The sequence below is a fragment of the Sus scrofa genome, chromosome 7 (genome assembly GCF_000003025.6).
Source record: "Sus scrofa isolate TJ Tabasco breed Duroc chromosome 7, Sscrofa11.1, whole genome shotgun sequence".
NCBI classification, from domain to species: Eukaryota; Metazoa; Chordata; class Mammalia; order Artiodactyla; family Suidae; genus Sus; species Sus scrofa.
In genome coordinates, this window is record NC_010449.5 from 53,914,481 (window position 1) to 53,928,188 (window position 13,708).

At 56.5% G+C, this 13,708-nt stretch overlaps 1 protein-coding gene across 6 annotated transcripts in view; it reads left to right on the forward strand.

Annotated features, from left to right (window-relative positions):
- Positions 1-13,708, forward strand: part of CFAP100 (cilia and flagella associated protein 100) — a 40,296-nt gene that overhangs the window by 5,128 nt on the left and 21,460 nt on the right. For 3 of the 6 annotated variants that reach the window (XM_021098946.1, XM_021098949.1, XM_021098947.1), the window contains exons 3-9: positions 5,873-5,950; positions 7,551-7,651; positions 8,602-8,794; positions 10,856-11,153; positions 11,448-11,528; positions 11,861-12,042; positions 12,278-12,512. In XM_021098946.1, coding sequence (XP_020954605.1) covers positions 5,873-5,950; positions 7,551-7,651; positions 8,602-8,794; positions 10,856-11,153; positions 11,448-11,528; positions 11,861-12,042; positions 12,278-12,512 — 1,168 coding nt within the window. The remainder of the gene's footprint in view (positions 1-5,872; positions 5,951-7,550; positions 7,652-8,601; positions 8,795-10,855; positions 11,154-11,447; positions 11,529-11,860; positions 12,043-12,277; positions 12,513-13,708) is intronic. The other 3 variants (XM_021098950.1, XM_021098952.1, XM_021098948.1) reach the window with 2 other exon arrangements.

Genomic DNA, 13,708 nt, shown 5'->3' on the forward strand with positions numbered 1-13,708 from the left:
TTTCATGATGGTATAGCTGGGGTGCTGGTCCCTTCCACTTGGGCAGGGGATTGTTGGGCCATAGCTCCTTCCAGACCCAGGGTGACAGAGGGCATCTATGGGAACCTTGCCCAGGCAGAGGAGCCAGCAATGCCAGGGTGGACCCCCAGGCCCCCAGTCAGGGCTGTTGGGGGCAGGGCCACAGGAGCCCAGGGCAGAGCCAGATCCCGGACCCCCAGCCTGCAGCAGTCCCTCCATCTCTGGGGCTCCTGGTGTCCAGGCCAGAACCCACCTGGGCCTCAGGGGGCTGGGGGAGTGTTCACTGAGTGGCTGGATGTAATTCCCAGGAGGCCAGGCTGTGGGGACAGGGGCAAGGGGTGGGAAAGGTCATCCCTGTGGAAGGAATCTCCCTGCCAGGCACGGATCTGAGTGGCATGCGTGCTCTCCTCATGTCCTCATGGCCTGTGTGGGGAGCAAGAAAGGTGTGGGGTCAGAGACCTGTTAACACACTCCCCCGCTGATGCCCACTGTGGGGCTGGAGGCAGTCCTTTGATTTGGTGGCTTTTAGGAACCACAGTTTTAAGTGACCCAGCCTTCATCCGGGAAGCTGCAAAATGGGGCTGTCCCGGTCCAGGCTGGTGGCCAGCTGCGAGCACCCTTGCTCTGCATTGGGCGTTGTGCCAGGCTGGGGTACAGAAGTCAGGGACACAGAGGCAGAGCCTGCTCTCAGCGTCTGGGGAGACAGTGACCACAGCTCTGCCCTTCGTCCTCTTCACTTTCCTGTGGCTCATGCTGCCTGCCAGTGCTCCCTGGACAGTCCCCTGCCCAGAATGCTCTCCCCCGGCTTCCCCTGGGGTTGTGTTCCTCCGTCACTTTCTTTAGGAGTTCATTGTGTGTCCCCTCAGGGATCCCCCCCCACTTCCCAATCCAGTGTGATCATGCTGCAGCCTCACCTCCCCCTCGCTCCTCCTGGCTCCCCACCTCCCCTGCCTCACCAGTCCGTATGTACCTTGTTTCTCCCCACTCCCCCCAGACTGTAAGCTCCATGAGGACAGGGCATGTCTGTCTACCTCTTACGCTGCTGTCTCCGCAGAGCCTGGCTAGGGAAAAAGTCCTCAATAAACTCCTGTTAGGCTGAAAGCTTTCCCCAAAGATCAGGAGCCAGATGAGGATGTCTGCTTCCACTGTGGTTTTCAGCACGGCTGAAGTTCAGCTGGAGCATATGCATGAGGGAAGGAGGTAAAAGGCATTCAGGTTGGGAAGGCTTGTCTTGTTCACAGATGACATGATCCCATGTGGAGCTAGGAATCTAGCAGCGTTGCCGGTACAAGATCAACACTCGGAAATTAGCCATGCCCGTATTCACCAGCAGTAACCATCCAACATGGATTTAAGGGAGCAAATTCCTTTCGTGGCATTGAAGAAATAAAACATCTAGGTGGTGGGGGTGGGGGTGGGGGTGGCCCCGCCATAGGGGGTGTCTAGGTAGGAAGACCTGGGAGAAACTCTCCACCAGAATCACTGCTGAGTGGGCGGGAGCTATCAGAACCTCAAACATGGACACGGCAGGTTCCAGGGGAGAACCTAAGAGGCTGGGAATTTCCACTGGATTTTGGCATTTTGTGGAGTGGCTCTCAGTTGCCGGCTTCCAGTCTCCACTTGGGCACCAGTGGAGAAGGTGGCCTGAGTTCCCAGTGTGGCTTGCTGGGGCTGGGGTGGACAAAAAGGTCTTGTCCTCCCAAATCAGGGCTGTGTGTTGGTTGCCAGGGGGCCACACAGAGGCTGGTCATTATTTCACCCGCTCAGGCTGGGGCTGTTTCCCGCCACATCTGTTGTCTGCAATGGGATTCAGAGACAGGACCTGCCCTCCCCTGCCTTGGAAGGCAGGCACCTAAGGAAATCTTTGACAGGAGGTTAATATATATAAATATATTTTTTGCTTTTTTTTAGGGCCTCACCTGTGGCATATGGAGGTCATATGGAGGTTCCCAGGCTAGCGGGCAAATCGGAGCTGAAGCCCCCGGCCTACGCCACAGCCATAATAACGCCAGATCCGAGCTGTGTCTGTGACCTACACCACAGCTCACGGCAGTGCCACATCCTTAACCCACTGAGCGAGGCCAGGGATTGAACCTGCGTCCTCATGGTTGCTAGTCAGATTCGTTTCTGCTGTGCCAGGACAGGGGCTCCGACAAGAGGTTAATATTGAGAATACACAGAGAGCTCCTAAAACTCAACAAGTAAAAACAAACAACCCAACTAAAACATGGGCAAAGGACCTAAGAGACATTTCTCTAAAGAAGATATACAGATGGCCGCAAAGCACGTGACAAGCAGCTATGTACCATTTGTCACCAGGAGAACAGATCCAAACCACAAGACATCACTTCATACCCACTAGGATGCCTATAATTAAAAAAAAAAAAAAAAAGTAACCAGTAGGCTGGCAGCTGTAGCTCTGTTTTGACCTCTAGCCTGGGTACCTCCACATGCCTCTGGTGTGGGCTTAAAAAAATAAGAAAAAAAATGGGCGAGAGAGTGTTCGACAGTGCTAAGCATCATACAGAAAATGGATATGGTGATGGGGTGCATATTTAGGCCCAGTGTCCAGGAAGGCTTCCTGGAGGGGGAGGCATTTGAGCAGAGATGGGAGGAATGGGGGTGAGGCTGCCTGGAGACAGCATGTCCCAGGGGGAGGAGCACTGGGGCTGCCCCGCCAGGGAGGAGGTGGGGGGGGTAGCTGGGGGAAGACTGTGCAGTGGGGGCATTGCCTTATGAGTGGGACAGGACATCACAGAATTCCAGAATGTTCTGGCTGCAAGGACAGGACAGCCTGGGGTATGGGGTGGGGCGGGGGCACAACCAGTGGGGTCCTCGCCACCACCCTGGCTCTGGGCAGGGCTGTGCATATAGAATGAGCGGGCAGAGTGCAGCCAAACTCTGGGCAGTGGGAAGCAGAGGCCGCTGTTCCACAAACCAGCTTCTAGATCTCACCAACACTTAAGACATACTCTTAGTTTTATTCTGTTTAAATTTGGAAGAGTAAAAACTGAAAACCCGTCATGGCTCAGTGATTAACAAATCCGACTAGGAACCAGGAGGTTGCAGGTTCGATCCCTGGCCTCGCTCAGTGGGTTAAGGGTCCGGCGTTGCCGTGAGCTGTGGTGTAGGTCGCAGACGTGGCTTGGATCCCGCATTGCTGTGGCTCTGGCGTAGGCTGGCAGCTGTGGCTCCAATTGGACCCCTAGCCTGGGAACCTCCATATGCCATGGGTGCAGCCCTAAAAAGCCAACAAAAACAAAAACAAAAAAACCCTGAAAACTGAAACTTCCTTCATCCCTTTCCAGCTCCACCCCCAGCCCTGTCGGAAGGCCTTTCCCCGCCTTCACCCACGTTAGGCACACATGTGGCTGCAATGACACCAGGCTCTGAGGGCAGATGGGTGCCCCCCCACCCCCGGGCTCTGAGGGCTGAGGACCCGGGAGGCCAGCCCCCTTGCCGGGAAGGTGTGGGTGGGGAGGCCGTGTGCTCACACGTCTGTGTGTGATGCACACCCACGTGTGCTGTACAGTAGGAAGCACCCCCCAATCCTGTGCCTGCCCAGAAGAGGGCAGCCTTGTGTTTCTGAAGGTCTGGGGGGCATTGGGAGGGAGGGGAAAAGTGGGTGCTGGAACTGAGGCGGGGAGGACCCCCAGGGCAGCGCCCTCTGCCCCCTTCCTCTGTGCCTGTTGGTGTTGCTGTTGTGGCGGTCCCTCTGAGCCCAGGTGGGAGCAGAGTGAGTGGGGTGGAGTTGCCTGTAGGGAAGGGAGGCACCAGGCCAGGTGGATGTCCCCACCTGGCACATTCTCCTGCGTTTATGCCACTTCCCCAGCCGCTTCCACTGGGTACCAGGGACTGCCGTGAACCAAGCCAGTCTCGGGAGGTTGGGATTCCAAAATGCGGGTGGGAAGGTGAGCCACACACGGCTCAGATGCCTTCCCCCAGAGATGGGAGCTGAGAAAGGAACAAACTCGAGAGTGCTGCCCCACTGACCAAGGTCCTGGGACAGGAACCGCCGATCCTGTGTGAGGAGCCCACAGAGGCTGCGTGGCTGGAGCAGGAGGGAGGTGGGCAGGGGACCGGGCAGAGAGGCTCAGTGAACTCTGCCGCCTCCGCGTGCACCCCCCCCCCCCGCTCTGTGCTGCTGCAGGTCGCAGAGATGCCCAGGGATTGGCACACTGGCACTCCTGCACCTGTCGCTACTGAGGGCTAGCTGTTCCCAGTGTTTGCTTCTCCCAGTGGCGTGGCAGGGGACACCTGCATACGCTTTGTCATGTGGCTCTGGGATAAAATAGAAGAGGGTTGCCAGGTCAGAGGACCAGGCACAGGACCCAGGCTGGCTGGTCAGGGTGGTGCTGAGGGTGGGGTGGGAGGGCTCCTGGGATGCAGGCCTCATTCTCTTGTTTTGCCAGAGGGTTGAGTGGCGATGGGGGCCACCCAGCAGCACCTGCCTGTCTCTGGGGTCTCCCCTGGTCCCTGGTCCCTGTGGAACCCCAGCCTAAGGATGGGGAGGGACTGATCCAGTTCACAGCCCTATCAGGGACTACAGACCCAGACCTGTCTCTCGTGGGGCTGATTCTGGAGGTGGAAGGGCTGGAAGAAGGATCTCAGTCCTTGTCTTCTTTGAAGGAAGAATTCAGCAAAGAGACCTAGATTCTGAACTAGAGACAGAGTTGATTAGAAGCAAAGTATGTGGCAGAGCACAGGGTCAGCTGAGTGAGCTGCGGGCAGTAGTGTTGCTTATATGGGGCAGTTTTCTAGGTTGTCTTTTGCCAGTCATCTCGCCTGCAAATCATTTGCAGCTGCTCAGCCTGGAGTCTGTCTGGGTACCTGGGCCTCGGGATCTGGCAGAGGGCAGTGCTGCCCCATGTGTAGGGCAGGCAGGCATTGGCGTGTGATCTCCCAGCTGTACCTGGGGTGTCCCTCAACCTGCACACGTCTTCATCTCCTGGGTTCCTGAGAGACGAGGGTGATCGCAGCATGAGCTCCCGTTGTGTGGGTCCTGGATGTGATGCCAGTCTGGAGCTGAGCCCAGGGAGGCACAGGGTGGCGTGAGCTCTTGTGGTCCCGCAGGAGGGAGGGCAGGCTGGGAGAGGACCTGGGAGGAACCTGGATGATGGGGAGGGCGTGTGGGTGAGGGCTGCATTAGCCAGAAAGGCAGGTCCAAGACAAGCAAAAAGCCCCCAAGCTGTTGAGCCTCATGTGTCAAGCAGGGCATGGGAGGAAGGGTGGGTGGTGAGGGGGCAGGGGGGCCCCTGGGGCAGGTCTGGGGGAGGCTCAGCTTTGCTGAGTTGCAGGTGCCTCCCGGGATGCCTGCTTCGGGGGAATTCGGTGCTGCTGTGGGAGTTGTGTCGACAGACCAGAGACAAAAGGGGGTGACACTGAGCCACCCCTCCATGCATCCTCTCTGCTGCTGCCTGCCTGCCTCTGGTGCTGTGGTATCAGCTGACAAGAGAACAGCATGGGGAGGGGGCCCCGAGGAAACTCTGGGAGGCCTGCAGCAAAAGCGCTGGCCAGGTGGGCAACAGGTACTTAGGGCCTGTGGCCTCCATGAAAACGGTCCACTCTGCCCTTAGGAGCAAGGGGAGGAGTGCCAGGTGAGGGGCACAAGATGCCTTCTGTGTGCCAAGCACATGTGCTAGGAACTTTGGTGGCTCTTTTCTTGCATAATTCTCACAGCTTCCTGGCAAAGTCAGCATGATCATCTCAGATGTGGAAACTGACCATCAGCGGGCAGGTGAGACCTTGCAGCTGGAGCCCTGGTGTGTCTGGAGTCTCCCTGGCCACGCTGTGCTCACAGCTGTCACAAGCCATTGAGTCAGGTGCTACAGCCCTCACTTTTGTATCTTCACAGAGAACAGCCCAGAATCCACGGACAAAAGTTCTTCTTCCACCACTGAAGAAAAAAAGAAACATGAGAAAAAAAGCAAAGGTAATTCTGGAGCTGGGAACTGAAGTCCAGTTGCTGGGATGCAAACTCTCCCTCAGCCCCTTGAGGCCTTCGCATTGCGTTTCTGGTATGAAAGCCAGAGAGAAACTGCTTTCTGTTTCCATTAGGAATTGAGTTACTGAGACCTGAAATAACAGAGACATATACAAAGTCGGAGGTATTTTTCCTCTAGTGATGAGAAATGGGGCTGGCAGAAGGCCCTCTGGCAATTGTGCCTGGGCTCACTGTCAGGATCAGTCAGCAAGCACACAGACTCCACCCTTCAAACCACACCTGCACAAACCTGGAAGGGTCTCCTGCCCTCCCGTCCTGTACGAGCCCCTGTCTCCCCTGAGCCCTCTTGTCTGTGGGTCCCCGATGGACCCTGGGCCACTCTGCCTCAGTGTTTGCTCCCAGGGTACAGGCCTCCTCCAGAACCAGGCTGAGACCTCACAGAGCCTCTGCTGACCACCCCCCTCACAGGCCAGGGCAAGGCAGATGATTTTTCTCTGTTCTCTACACTCTGAGCACCACTCTGTTTTGTAAATTCTGTTTTGATAGGATCAAATTATTATTTTTTTTTGTCTTTTTGCTGCACCTGTGGCATATGGAGGCTCCCAGGCTAGGGGTTGAATCGGAGCTGTAGCCGCTGGCCGATACCACAGCCACAGCAACGTGGGATCCGAGCTGCATCTGCAACCTACACCACAGCTCACGGCAACGCCGGATCCTGAACCCACTGAGCGAGGCCAGGGGTCAAATCTGCAACCCCATGGCTCCTCGTTGGATTCGTTTCCTCTGAGCCACTACGGGAACTCCCAAAAATGTATTTCTTCTTTTAAATATGATATTCTTTTTACTTTCAAGAGTTTTTTATTTTTATTTTTATTTTTTAGACAGTGAAACCTCTTTCTTCTAAAGTAAGAATGGGGGAAGCAACCATGTGTTTAAGCCCTAAATTTGGTGCCCTGTGGGGCCCCTCTTGTCTGATACCCAGTGAGCTGAGTGGTGGGAGCCTCACCTTTACTCCTGGGAGAAGGGCAACAGAATCGGGGTCTGTGGCAGCCCCCACCTCCCACATCCCTGCCCTGCCTCCCCAGACTTCAGGCTCTGGGTCCTCTCCTGCTTCCAAGCCCAGCCTCGCCCCTGGGAAGTTCCAGGAGACCCCCTACAGGGACCAAGCATGTCCTCCAGATGCCCATCCCCCTCAGTGCCAGGGTCAGCTGGTCCCATTACTTACAAATGCAGGCAGAGCTTCTCTCTTCTCTGGAGCTGGGGTGCCTGAGATTTTAAATGAGAGGGGAAGAGGGCCAGGAACGAAGCACATGTCTGAGACACAGTGGGGTCTGTGTTCACAAGTCTCTTTCGGACGCCAGGGACAGAAGCCCAAGTCCAAGTAGGTGAAACGGGACAGTTAAGTTTATAGAGCTGGAAGGTCCAGGGGTGGCCTTCAGGCACAGCTGGATCTAAGAGAACACTCGCTGCTGGCTCATGGTTTCATGGAAGCCCTGTTGCTGGGCTAGGAGGGTGCCCGGACCTCAGAGGCACAGATCACCGCTTGGAAGGGCTGGCCCGTTTCTCCATGAGCTGTCTCCCTCTCCAGTGTCCATGATGCTTCCCGACCGTTCAGATAATCCCTTCCACATGTCCGAGGATGTGGATTTCTTCTTGCTCAGAGATAAGGAGCGGAATAAGTCTCTCGCAGTGAGTATGCAGGCGAAGCCTGCCCACGCCTCTTCCCTCGCACAGCCCAGCCAGACCACGCACACATCAGGTCACTGTCTTCCTCTGGAATAATCAATGTCTCACCATTTCCTATGAAGTCAACTCAAAACTGCCTGGCCCCAGGTCTCTGTGTGTCCCACCGTCTTACCAGTTTCCTCACCACTGTCCCCGGACCTTTGTTAAGGTGTCTTCCTCGGAGCTTCCGTGGCCGCAGCCTTAGCCAGCATGGCTTAACTTCTGCTGTCCCTGTGTGATGCTCCCTGTCCCTCAAGACCCTAGGAACCGCCCGGCCTGCTCTAACTTTGCACAGTCCCCTCTCACTGGAATTCTTGGAGGCCAGATGCACCCCCCCTCCACAGCAGTGCCTGGGAGCCTGACCCCCAGCCCGTGGCTCGTCTGCATCCCACCTCACACCCTTCCCCCCAGCACAGCCCCCCAGTGTCCTCAGACTGACCCCAAGAAGCTGCCCAGTGTCCTTAAATCACTGACCTTTTGCCACTGGGATTCTAATGAGTGACGTTTTCCCAACATCATTGTGCATGGATATGCAAATTAGTGGCCTCAAGCTGGATTTCTGCACACATTAGAGGTAGAATAGGTCTCGCACCTGGCAGGGCCAGCAGGAAGTAGAATTTGACCAGGAGAAGCCATATGAAGACCATGTGAGGGCTTATCCAATCAGGCAGGCCCTCCAGAGCCAACAGGGATATGGAGGTCCCAGGGCCTGGACAGCAGGAGAGGCTGGGAGCCCCTGTGGCAAAAGGGGCACACCAGGCCTCTGGGAAGAAGAGCTCCCATCCCATCCTATCCTGGGACCCTCCTATGTGAAGGCTGCTGGCCAAATGCAGAAGCCCAAGCCACTGCCTACCCGCAGCTCAGCTCTTCCAGGAGGGGTGGGGAGGCTGAGCCTGCCTGATCCCGCCCCCCAGGATCGGGAGAAGAAGAAGATGCTTCGGGTGCACGAGAAGATGACGTCCTCTTCCAAAGTGTCAGCCAAGCATGCCAGCCTGCGGCGCGAGCTGCAGCTGGAGGATGAGATGGAGGACCTGGAGGTGCAGGCGCACGCCGAGCAGCTGCGCACCTTCCACGACCAGATGGCCTGGAAACTCTCCAAGACCCGAGGTGCTGTCCCGGACCCCTGAAGTCAGGTGGTGGCCATTCCTGTCGAAACAGTGCTGTTAAAGTGCTTGGAGATGCGGGGCTATGGTGCCGTGGGGGCAGGGGGAGGGTCTCCTCTGTGCCTGACTTCTGCTCTGTCACAAAGATCCATTCCAGACGGATTGCAAGCTTTCGAATCCCAGTACTGCATGCGATCCGAATGCTGAACTGTACAGTGAATTCAGGCTGTACAGTGTATAAAATGCAGTCATTTAACTTGGTCAAGTGTATCGATCTGGGACTAGGGTTCACATCTGAGCTTCAGCACTTAATGGCTTCTCTGTCGTGGCCAAGTCAGCTTTGGACTGCAGCTTCCTTTCCTGGCTGAGAACAGTACAACCACATGGGTTGTGGGATTCTGTCTTCAGACACTGCATGTAGTGAGTCAGTTCTGTGTGTATTAACTGGGGTTATTCTTTTTTTTTTGTCTTTTTGCCTTTTCTTGGGCCACTCCTGTGGCATATGGAGGTTCCCAGGCTAGGGGTCGAATCGGAGCTGTAGCCACTGGCCTACAACAGAGCCACAGCAACGCGGGATCCAAGCTGCATCTGCAACACAGCTCACAGCAACGCCGAACCCTTAACCCACTGAGCAAGGCCAGGGATCGAACCCACAACCTCATGGTTCCTAGTCGGATTTGTTAACCACTGAGCCACAACAGGAACTCCCAAGCTGGGGTTATTTTTATGATCCAGTAGGAAATCTGAAGTGCTGAATACACATTAATATTCTACCAGTGAAGTGTAAGTCACTAAATTACCGTTCCAAGGAGGTGAGGGGGAGTTAGGATATATAGGCAGGTAGCAGGGACAATAGATTACAGAAAACGGGGTATCTCAAGGAATTCAGCGCATTTCTCTGGGGCGATGCAAAGGGCTGGCTCACTGGAATCACTCCTCTGCTGTGCACCTCAGCTAAGGGGCCAGTCTTTGTTTCCTTCCTGAGTTTGCTCAGGGCTCACAGGCTCACCCTTGGAAGGGGCTGCACTCACAGATGACTGTGACATCTTTTTGTTTTGTCGACTTAACTGCAGCCCAGGAGGCAGCATTTCAGACTGAAATACTGCCACAAAGAGGAAAGAAAAAAATACCAGGATAAATGTGCTAAAGGTGAAGGGGAGCTCTATGCAGCCAGGCACACATTTTGCAAAAGTTTGCTGCCAGTCTCGTGAAGGCAACCACTAGTCACAAGGAGCAGGTATCACCATGAAGGATTTTAGTGTTTTTCTAGATATGAGGAGATGCAGGAATCGGGCTCATAAAATCTCCTAAAAATATCTAGCTATCTGAAGACCTGTTCTTCCAGTTTTCCCAGAGCACAAAATGCCTCCCTCCTGGTCTCCACGGTGGGAGGGGGGTGCTGTGGGACGGCAGCTGCAGGGGTTCATGATTTAATCCCTGAGAGGCTGATGGCAGGTGCCAAACTCCAGTTCACAGTCCCATCTGTAGCTGGAGAGCACCCGGCCTTCCTCTCCAGAAGGGCAGGGAAAGGCCCCCATGGGCTTTGCCTCTTGCGAGTGCATTCGGGAGGGTGGTCCTGATGCCCTCCGTAATTTCCTCCCGCCTGGCTTAAACCCTGGCAGTGTAGACTTAGCTGCTGCCCGAGCTGGGCCCTGGAGGCAAACATCCTCCCAGGTGGAGATCATGCTGCCTTGTTTTCCTCTTGCTGCCTCCACCCAGGTCCGGCTAATAGGCCTTTCACTGTTAAATGCAGTCAGGTGACATACAAGGCGGGGTGTCAGGAGCCTCATTCTTGGTGAGAAGCAAGAGAGGCTCAAGTCAGACATATGGAGGACTTACCTTCTGGCCCATGGAGACTGTACTGTATCTGCAGAGCCTGCTCCCCTTCTGCTGGAGACAGAGCTCGATCTCTCACAGCCCCTGCAGCAGCCAGGGCCTCATGGCACTGGAAGTGCCCACTGTCCTGCCCTGCCTGGCTGTGCCCACCCTGGGCCCAGGGCAGTAGGCTTGGGGCTCTCCCCCTGCCCGTCTGCCCGCCCGAGGTGCCTCGTGCCTCTCATTGCAGACAAGGTGGAACCTGAGAACATCAACAGCTACATCAGCCTGAGGCGGCAGATGTTCCTCATCCAGGTAGGCCGGCTGCCCCTCAGGCTGTGGGCGGCCACTGTGAGGGGGCAACTCCTGTTCCCGGGCCCTCAGTATGCCCTAGACGTGAAGCAGAATGAGATCCAGCGGCTGGAGAGTCTGATGACCAGGGAGGAGGCCAAGCTGGAGCAGGCAGAGAGGTTTCTGGAGAAGGACGCTGCTCTGTTCGACGAGTTCCTCAGGGAAAATGACCGCAGCTCTGTGCAGGCCCTGAGAGTGTGAGCCCCCTGCTTTGTGGGCCTTTCACACCCACCACCTGCAGGTCCCCCCCCCCGCCCCCGACCTGTGCACACCCACCCCTCAGGCCTGACACACCCACCATCCAGCCCTGTGCACACCTGCCCACCAGCTGACCTGCCACATTCCCTTGACTGTCTCTTGACCCCTTTTGAACCCTGATCCCACCCAGCCCCACCCCACACCCCCAGCAGCTCCCCCACGTCCAGCCTGAAGGCAGAGTGGATGCCCTCTTGAACACCCTGCCCTTGGCATCCTCCCCGCCCCACCCCCAGGGCTGAGAAGGAGTCTAAAGCTAAGATGGAGAAAATCGTTGAGATCCGCGATCTGACCACCCAGATCATGAACATCAAAAGGTGAGAGCAGAGGGAGGGGGATGGCCCCTGCCATCCCTACCAGCACACACCTGGAACCCCCCACTGTCTTAAGGATTTTTCCAGATGAGGTGGCAGAAGCCAAGAGAGAGTCAGTGGCCGTCCTGGGGGCACACCTCCGAGGCTCGGCTTGCTGGGCTCCGGGGCCCCTGCTCCACCCTGAGAGAGCGGCTGCTGCTCTGGGCTGGGAGCTTGCTGGGTCCTTGTACCCAGTGCTCCTATGCCTGTCCTCCAGGAGGATTGGGGCCCCCGGCTCCCCTCTGAGGGGGCCCCAGTGACCGAGTCTGACCTCACCCATCCTCTCCCTGGTCTAGTGAAATCTCCAAGTTTGAAGACACTCTGCAGCATTACAAGGTCTACAGGGACTTCCTGTACAAGCTGTCACCCAAGGAATGGTTGGAAGAACAGGAGAGAAAGCGCCTGGCGTTCAGAAATGCTAAGGAGGCGGTCGAGGCCTTCAAGGAGAGCATGCTCTTCTCCCAGCTCGGGGACAGAGGTAGCCGGGAGGGGAGGGCCTGCCTGGTGCCCCTTGACTCTGTGGCGTCCAGGCCATGGGCTAACTCTTAGACTCCTTGCAGAGCCCCAGGGTTCAGCCCACAAGCTCACTCCTGGGAGATGGGACCAGTTCTCAAAGCCAAGCTTCCTCCTGCAGCAGAGGCTGGACAGTTTGGGGGGTCCTGGGGAACCCTGTGCCCCTGAGCCATCAGGGTCCCCTTCCTTGTTTCCTGTAGGACCTGGGATCAAAGGCAAGACGGGCTTCAGAGGTACGTGGCTTCCCCAGGCTGGTGGGGCCCTACCCCAGGCAGGGCAGGTGGACACCTTTCCTCTGCTTCCTCCAGAGTGGCAGGGCTCAAAGAAGCCCGCCAAGCTCCTGCAGGTGATGCGGCTGCGGCAGTTCCTGTCTGGCACTGCCAGCCCCCAGCAGGGCAACCAGCCCAGCCTGCCTGGCGGGCTGGACCCCAAAAGGTGAGTGGTCTTGGGAGGCTCAGAGGTAGCTGGCCTGCTGGGCAGTGGACCCTGATGGCTCTGGCCAGGGGCGCCCCAGATGGACCCGACCCTGCTTGGAGTGTCTAAAATTGGACTTCAGCCTGAAAATCAAGTTGTTTTTCAAACATTTATTTTTGTCTGATTTGATGAACTTGAACCTGGGGTGGCCCACTTGGGTAGAACAGTCACATGTACTTTTAAATTTAATTGTTTTTAGGGCCACACCCATGGCATATGGGAGTTCCCAGGCTAGGGGTCTAATCAGAGCTATAGCTGCTGGTCTACACCACAGCCACAGCCACGCCAGATTCAAACCGAGTCTCCGACCTACACCACAGTTCACAGCGTTACTGGATCCTTAACCCACTGAGCGAGGCCAGGGATCAAACCCTCATCCTCATAGAACCCAGTCAGATCCATTAGCCACTGAGCCACGAAGGGAACTCCTAGAATAATGTTTGATCTATCCAAGTTGACACGCAAAATCCATTGTCATGGGGTCTCAGGGCTGGGTCTGTAGATGGTGCAGAACCATCCTGGGTCTGACAGCTGCGTTAGTCCCTCCATGCTCCAGTGGAAGACCAGGCCTCCTCCTGGGGGCAAGGTCCAGCTCCAGGGAGTTGCCCCATAGCCCCTCCAACACCCGCCTCCGGGACCACCATGCACCTCAGACCCCTCCTGGATCTCTTCCTGCAGGGCCCGAACCTTGTCCCCCACCCCCCACATACCCACTGTCGAATACCCATGACAGTGACCATAGGCCCTCGTGCCCCTTCCTCCCTATCCTCTTGCTCTTCCAGCTCAGCCACCCCAAAGCCCAGCCCCTCCAGGAGGATGGCCCACAGGATGGGAGCTAACTGGGGCATCAAGCAGCCAGGCAGGGCTGGAAGCCCAGCAGAGCTGGAAGGTCCAGGGCCTTAGGGACTGGGAAGTTTCAGCAGAGCACTGATACAATTAGACTTGGGTCTTCTTTTGCCTTTTTCTCTGATATTGAAGTGCCACTGGCATATCCCAATGCACAGGCTGGGCACAGGCAGCTGGTTAACGTGTCCCTATAACCCTTGCTGATGGGGCTGAATTTCCATTTCAGGGGCTGAGGTGTGCTTCCTCTGCCGAGGCTGCCCTCAGCCCTGGAGCTCCCACTGTCCTGCTCATGTCAGGACAGTCCCTGAGAA